Consider the following 8581-nt stretch of genomic DNA (forward strand, 5'->3'; position numbering starts at 1 on the left):
ATGTAAGTGGATCCAGGCAGTTCAAACCTGTGTTGTTCAAGGGTCAACTGGATTGCCTTTTGTTTGAGAAATAGAAGAAAATGCCAGTAGCTGGAATCTGAATTCTCTTTCATAGGAGAGGGCGGCTGTCCTACAAACAGGGCCCCTGATACACGTGTGTCTTGGCATGAGGTTTAGACCATAAGGACCGGACTGAGCGAGGTGCAGGGCTGTCAGTAGGGTGTAGTAAGAGCCAGCAATTCATGGGGGTAGCCCAAGTCAGATTAAAGACTTGATAAAGAACAAGAGAGTTGGGGTGCCTGGGTGGCTCAGTTGGTTAAGCAACATCCTTCGGCTCAGGTCATGATCCTGGAGTCCCTGGATCGAGTCCCGCATCGGGCTCCCTGCTCGGCGAGGAGTCTGCTTCTCCCTTTGACCCTCCCCCCTCTCATGTACTCTCTCTCATTCTCGCTCTCTCAAATAAATAAATAAATCTTTAAAAAAAAAAAAAGAACAAGAGAGTTAAGCCATGAAGATGAATATTTTCACTCATCAGATTGACAAATAAGTAAATCCCTTGATGGCAACTCTGAAAAAAAAAAAAATGGACACTGTAAGTTGACAAACTTTTTAGGGGCCAAATAGGTAGTGGTATATCAAAATGTAAAATGTGCGTACTTTGATCTAACAATTTTTACTGCCTGGATTTGGATTCCTTCGGGTCTTGTAGGATCAAAGGAGCAGATAGTCTAAGGCTGATTTTTCCCCTAGACGGAGGCAAATCCCCTCTGATGCCCCATGCATTAGGAAGGGTTGCACTCTGGTTGGTGGGAGCAGACACTGCTCCAGGTCCTGAGAGTGTAGCAAGTGCTGTTCCCTCTAATCCTTCGGGGTGGTTCTTTCCCTGCCCTCACACTGTTTCCCACATGCAGGTGCTGGTCAGTACTTGGCTGAGTACTTGCGGAGGACCATCTGCACATTCCCAGATTTCTCTCACCAGGTAGCTTTAACTTTCTACGTTGCCAGTTCTAGCCTCCTTTGTCTCCCCAGAGTCTCGTTTGCATGTCCCTAACTCAGGGACACCTTGCCCTCAGTCTGGGCCTTCCTGCATCAGGGTCTGGAAACTCTTGAAGCAGTAAACTGGGATAGTCCCAGTGTTATTTATTATCTCTTAGGGATCACTGTCCTTCGCTGTCTGAGGTTCAGTGTCTTTAAAACCATTGTTCCAAATATTTCATTTGGTATTCTTTGTTGCTCTAGACAGGAGGATAAATCTGATCTGTTTTTCCATCTTGGCCAGAAGCCGAAGACTATTGCTTTCATTCATCCATCCATCCATCCATCCATCCGTCCATTCATTCATTTATTTAAATCTGCATGTCTATTTTATTTCCATTAGAAAAATATGACCTATTAAAATTTTGGTCCACTTTCTTCTCCTTTACCTCTACCATTCAAACTTCAACACTTTAATTTTCCTCAAGTTAAAAGCAGAATTATATAGCTGATGTGAGAGCTAAATATTTTGCCTCATTAAATTAATAGGATTTAATTGAATTAGGTGTGCTCTTATTTATCAGAAACAGTGACTCATTTCTCCTACATGTTATTTCCCTTTACTTTTATTTATTTGGGTAAGTACGTAACGAGTGTCTCCTTTCCCACATGCGGTAACATGAGCGTGTGTCAGCGTGATTTGTAATGCTGGTACATGGATTTGTCATCTGATCATCAATTCATGCTCAAGTCCCCTTATTATATGGTATTTCCATAAAAACTTCCAATGTTTTAGTCAGTCGTACACTTTCCAACATCGATTGTAAAAATTAAGTTGTTAATTTAAAAACATTATTAGAACTCCAGGCTAAATACTGCCGAACCCACTTAGAGCGATGCCGTCGTGAAAGGTCCTTGGTCAGCCACTGCTTCAGTCCCCACGTGGCCTCCTTTGGGCAAAGCAGCAAGCTGGTGAGCAGCTCTTACAGAAAAACGACTCTTGAAGGGCTGTTTGTCCATTTCATCGGCAGTCTTGGAGTCATTCACGTCAGCCAGCAAAACAATTGTTTTTACCGCATTGGTGAAGTCACAGCCTGCAGCTGACGGAATTTCACCCATGTTTGTAAGAGCTTGTTTGGCTTCTTCTGCTGGCCCCCCGGTACCAGCTATCCACAGGAGGGGTCCACGCCTCGCTGTGCTGAAATGTAAATGGTCCGGTCGACTCACCCGGCTTGACTGCAGGAACCAGTGGTCCCCGGGGCTTTCGCAGTGCTGATCACCTTTCTGATCAAAGATCAAAGATAGCCCTTCTATCTTGCCACCTGCCCCTCCAAGAGAATAATCCCTTACATTGCCTCCGCTAGCACCTCTCTGGACTAACTGGACAGACTATTGCTTGTAAAAGAAGGATACAGATATAGAGGATAATTATTAACCAGAGTTTATTGGAAATAATTATTCATTGACAAAAACTGTTGTTTTGCAGCCACTTACTCTTTCAAGTTTGCCTGAGTGGCTTTTTCCCGGGGCAGAAGTTTCTATTTGTGAAAGGGACATATTTTGGGGTATCAGGATATGGGTGGGGGAGGATGATATCTGCAGTTGAGATTCCTCCTTGGTGTGTGTGCTTTACCTTCCAAAAGAGCAGTTCTGGCTGAGAGTCAAGGTGCTGACAGCCTGGGAAGGGCACTGATGAGGTCTGGTTCTGCAATTCTCAGGGCATTGTGCATTTTGTCTCATTTCAGCATAACAACTGCTACCTAAGACCCTTTCGACAAATCCTAATTCCTTAAAGCATACACCTGATTCTTTTCCTAAGCAGTTTGACATAATCCCTTCTCCATACAAATAGACCTGCTCACTAACTCTTTAATACTTTTTTAAGTAATATATCTTTTTCAGTCTCAGAACAAGTCAAATTCCTGCACAAATCAAACACCTAATATTTTATACTTCATTCTCATGTCTCTATGTTGCCAATTTTCTGGTAAGATTCATTTAAATTTCAGCTGGAATTAATGTCAGACACAAGAAATATGCACGTCCAGATGGAGTTTAAAGATAATTTCTGATCATTTTTCTCTTTGAAAACTCGGTCCTTCTCTCTATTTCTCCTTCTGAAGATAAGTAAATTTTCTGTGTGAAATATCAGTCTGTGTTGCTGTTGTGACTTTAAATCAAACCTAGTTTTTGTCTTTTACTGTCACTGTAATACATTGCAAAATTATATTGCATTTTGGACGCTTTCCCAAGTTTGTTTCAGGTATGACACTTTTCCCTTTGTCATGCGTTAATGAAGCTAAGCTTCCTGTCTGGTTTGTGAATTTTATTGAAGAACGTAATAAGAGAAACATATAAACAAATCTCTCAAGTTTGTTACTGACCCAAGGCAATAAAAAGATCTTGTTAATTTATAAAAACCATTTTCAGATTGTTTTTTTTTTCCAAAAGAAGAAGCTCTGCTCTCTGAAAGAAATAAAAAAGTGCCTTTTAGTCAGCTGCAAACGCATATAAACAAATCTAGTAGGGAATTAGCTTGGCAGGAGATGGTCAGATTTTTCTCTGGAAGATTTCCTTTTATTTCCACATGACAAACTTACATGTTAGTGAAGTTTGAACAAGGGTGTGAGGTGAAATGAATTGAAGGAACCCCTTGGCAGACAGCATTGCTTTATGTTCCTGTGACACCTTATAGTTGCATAAACTATCCTTTTGAGGCTTACTTCCATGTGAGGACATCTGCTGGATGTCTGAGCCCAATCATGGGACTTGAACTTGAACCAATTCATTGCAGACAAATATAACTGTATCTCTTATAAACAAATACTGGTTAGAATGGATTTCCAATATTTTGTTTTTCAAGAAGCACGCTTTGTTGCATTCATGTTCTTGTAATCTGTTCTCCAGACATCTTTTTGTTATTTTAGTCTCTGTCTGTCAGAAACCCACTTGACCAGGGGGGGAAATTTTTTTCTGCTGAAGTCTTCAGGGTTTTTTTTTTTTTACAGAAAATTACTTGTCACTAAATTCGTGAGTCTGATTTTTTTCCAAGTAATTTACGTCAGATACAGAGAGAACCAGGTTTCTTACTGGAAGTAACTAAATAGTTAAATACATTTTGTTATGGTTCCTTAATAAGAATTTTACAGTGGGGCAGTACCACCCTTAGAGCTGGGCGACTGGACCCCCCGCTCTGGGTGCCCCTTCCTCTAGATACCACTGCTTCATTGGGCTGGACCACCCGCAAACCAGAAGCTTCCGTTCTTCTGCCTTCCCCACTCCCACACCCACTCCAGGCTCTTGGGGACCACGGGATTCCCTGTGGAAATGCAGGGCTTGCTTTCATGCCCCAAGCCTGCTTTTAATGGCTGCTCAGGCATCTTCCCCAAATGGGTCACCTGAACCTCACTTGAACTCCAGTTGTTCACCCCTGCGGCTGTAGGCCAAGGGGCACCATTGAGGGGAATGTGATCAGAGCATGGGAATGTGGACTGGCTTCTCCCCACTGTGCACTGAGGCCCCTTGGGATATCAAGTGGATCTGGGTGGTGGTGGGTTGGAACGGTGGGGACATAGGAACCTTAGTTTGTGTTTTTCCTGGGCTGTAAGTGATAGAGGAGGGCCTTGGACAAAGAAGGAAGAAGTCATAAAAAAACTGAACATCATGTGGTTTTTCTCGAAGACAGTTTATATGCAGGTATGTATGTATGTGAGTACAAGGAGAAGATGACAAATCCATTGTCAAGGGCAAGGGATCTTTAAATTATATGGACTGAATTTGTCTGGTTTCTCCCTTCACCTGTGTACTTTCCCCCTATGTCTTGGAGTCTCCCCAGAAAGTGTGTCTAGTTGAGGTGAGGAAGAGCAGGAGATATGCTGAATGACCATTGCTGGGTCCAGGTCACCATCCAATTGGAGCAGAGGTGAGACTGGCCATGAGCGGTACTGGAAAGCATCACGGAATTAGCTGAGGCAATCAAGGGTTCTACATTCATCATCTGGGGGAATGAACAAGCCTTTGCCTGTGCAGGTGCTCTTTTTAATTTTCCTTTTTTTAAAATTTAAATTCAATTATTCAACATACAGTACATCATTAATTTCAGATGTAGAGTTCAGTAATTCGTCAGTTGCATATAACCTCCAGTGCTTATCATATCATGTGCCCTCCTTAATGCCCATCACCCAGTTACCCCATACCCCTACCCACCTCCTCTCAAACAACTCTCAGTTTGTTTCCCATAGTTAAGAGTCTCTCATAGTTTGTCTCCCTCTCTGATTTCATTCCATTTAGTTTTTCCCTTCCTTCCCCTATAATCCTCTGGCTATTTCTTATATTCCACATATGAGTGAAACCATATGATAATTTTCTTTCTCTGACTGACTAATTTCGCTCAACATAATACCCTCCAGTTCCATCCATGTCATTGCAAATGGCAAGATTTCTTTTTTTTTTTTATTCCATTGTATACACCACATCTTCCTTACCCATTCATCTGTCGATAGACATCTGGGCTCTTTCCATAGTTTGGCTATTGTGGATATTACTGCTATAAACATTGGGGTGCAGGTGCCCCTTCGGGTTACATTTGTATCTTTGGGGTAAGTACCCAGTAGTTAAAAGGCAGAAATTCTTGAAAGCAATGTGGTTGGAATGTCAGATATTACCTTGATAGAACAATTAAAACTTTTATTATTAAATCAAATCTTATTTGTCTGAATTAAAAACAAACAAACTTTAAGTCTATAATGAAAACAGATTTATGACCATTGGAAAGATTTGTATTTTATAAAACTTGTATAAAAATTATATTTTAATTACTTCTGTATTCTGACAAAACTAATTACATATGAACATTAAACATCTTTTCTCTAAATTTCTTCCACTCTCATACAAAACTGTGGATGAATAAATGTATGCTATAAAAAATTCTCATATGATGCCATAGAATTTACTGTTTTCATGGTGTAGAGGTAATTTTTTCCTCTAACAGTCGTACTGAATATTCAGTAGGTCTGAATAAAAAAATGATTTGTTAATTTTTGGGGAGTTTTTTGGAGTCTATGCTTAGTCTTTTGGACCAACATTATTTATGAACTGAATTCAATATTCAGATAGGCCGTTAAATATGAGTTGAGAGTTTGCCATAAACCAAGCACTTTTCTAAAATCCTCCCAATTCAGTGATACAGGTATTATTATTGTCATTCCCATTTTTACAGATGAGGACCCCGAAGTCCAGAAAGTTAAGGAATTAATCCAAGGTGCTCAGTAAGTGGCTCAGCATAAATCTCATGCATTCTGATTAAAGGGGCAATTATCCTGACTGTTCAGTTTTACCATGTTGGTGTTTTTACTTGAGTCTTTCATGGTAATGAGAAAAGTATAAACTTATATTTAAATTGAAATTATTTGTCAACCAATATGGCAAGTGAATTTTGAATTAATCTCTTTAGATTGGGATTCTCCTTTCCCTTTTAGCAGTATGTTCAGTTTGAGGAGGTTTTGCTGGGTCCGTACAACTTGTATGTGCCTCAGCAAAGGAGTTAGCAGTAAACAATTATTTCTTTTTAGTCAGATCTATGTAAATAATTCCAGAATTGGTTTTTTTTTTAATCTTACAACCTCTTTTAAAATGTCCATGGAGTCCATTCAAAATAATAGCTTTATTTCTGTAACAATGTAGACATTTATTTCAACATACTCCAAAACTTTTGGTGATAATAAAAATATGTAGAATGCTGTTTTAGTCAGCTTGGACTGCCATAACAAAATACCATATACTGGGTGGCTTAAACAACAGAAGCTTATTTCTCACAGTTTTGGAGGCTAGAAGTTCAAGATCATGTTGACAGCATGGTCAGTTTCTGGTTGAGGACTTTCTTGGCTTGTAGATTGGCTGCCTTCTTTCTGGTGTCCTCACATGGTTGGGGAGGAGAGAGAGCAAACTCTTTTGTGTCTCTTCTTATAAGGGCACTAATCCCATCATGGGCGCCCAATTTTCATGACCTCATCTAAACCTAATTATCTCCCACAGTTACTATCTCTAAATAGCATCACAATGGGGATTAGGGCTGCAACTTCAGTCCATAGAACATGCCTACATTACTTTCTCAGAGTTGCCTTATCATATAAAATAACCGGAATTCAAAGACTTTTGCTACTTTAACAAGAATTTGAAAATTGAACAAATTCTTCTTTTTACTTAAATTTTTAAAAATGTAAATTTGCTTTCTAATTTTTATTTCAGTGAAAAGATTTCCCTTTATTCTAGTGCTGTTACAGGGAGTGAGTTGGAAGTAAAAGCATTTAGGTATAGGAGGCCTTTCCACATATTGTTTTTATGTAAAATTTTGTGATCTGAATGTTTGTGATTTTCTCATTTACAGCACATCACAAAAAAGCGTATGTATTTAAAAAACTATTGGTCTCAGTGGTTCCCATGGACAAAACAATCTGGATAAATGTCACATGGTAATATGACTTTAAAAAAGGCAATATTAGGGGCGCTGGGTGGCTCACTTGGTTAACCATCTGCCTTCGGCTCAGGTCATGATCTCAGGGTCCTGGGATTGAGTCCCGCATCAGGCTTTCTGATCAGCGGGGAGTCGGCTTCTCCCTCTCTCTCTCCCCTTGCCCCTCCCCATTGCTCATGTGCTTGCTCTCTCTCTCTCAAATAAATAAATAAATAAAATCTTTAAAAAAAGCAATATCACACCAAAAATGATGTGGTGTCCAAAAAAACAAAACCCAAACCAAAAACAAACAACAAACAAACAAACAAAACAAAAACAAAACCCCACGTTGGGAAGCTCAATCCAGCAGTGGAGAATAGTCACCCAGAAGATGGGGCAGTATGTGCAGTAAATGATAAAATTACTGATCAGAAGTTAGTCTGTCAAATATTTCCTTAAAAGTCTTCTCTCCCTCCACCCCTTCTGCACCTCCTCTTCCTTCTAAAGCCTTTGAAAGAATCCATTCTAATTCTGTTAGAATGTAATGTGAAATTTAGTAAGAACAACTGTTTAAGTACAACACAAGCCTTGCATTTGCATGACCGTGTATTGGCTTCACAGCTACCCATGAAACACCATTTTAGGGATGATGGCACAGAGGCTCAGAAAGTTCTGCAACTGTCTCAGGTTCACAGAGTTAACATGGGTTTGAGATGGACCAACAGCTCAGGCATTTGACTCTGAAGCCCAAGCTTGTAACCAGTGTATTAGAGTTGATTCATTCTGATATACATACTTATTCAGGGACAGTGCTCAGATATTCAGGGGGAACTTGATCTGCACTGTGCACTCCTTTCATGGGAATGGGCTGTCTTCATTCTTAGCCATCGGCTGGCTCCATCTCCAACATCCCGGTCAGAGAAGTCCATACAACAGCTCACTATGAGAAACTGGTTGGTTATGCTGTTTCTCTATCCAGATGAATTAGAGTTTTTCACCCCTCAGGTTGGCTGAAAACAGCAAATTTGAAACTATAAAATATCAAGTATCCAAAGGCAAATGGTTTTATTTATTCTGACTTGGAAACTGCTCTGGAACATATTTCCAAATGGCAAAAAATCTTTTCTGCTATGGTAGCATGGAAAATTTAAGGCA

General features: G+C 40.0%; 1 protein-coding gene across 1 annotated transcript; it reads right to left on the reverse strand.

Annotated features, from left to right (window-relative positions):
* Positions 1 to 1703: 1703 nt before the first annotated feature.
* On the reverse strand, positions 1704 to 2270 carry LOC102739186 (reactive intermediate imine deaminase A; the record flags this gene model as incomplete). Its single annotated transcript, XM_031027731.2, is given in 2 exon segments — positions 1704 to 2126; positions 2129 to 2270. Coding segments are annotated over 2 exon segments (405 nt in total), but the record flags the coding sequence as incomplete, so codon positions are not given.
* Between the last annotated feature and the right edge of the window lie 6311 nt (positions 2271 to 8581).

Source organism: Leptonychotes weddellii, chromosome 2 (genome assembly GCF_054177405.1).
Source record: "Leptonychotes weddellii isolate Sample4059 chromosome 2, ASM5417740v2, whole genome shotgun sequence".
Classification (NCBI taxonomy): domain Eukaryota; kingdom Metazoa; phylum Chordata; class Mammalia; order Carnivora; family Phocidae; genus Leptonychotes; species Leptonychotes weddellii.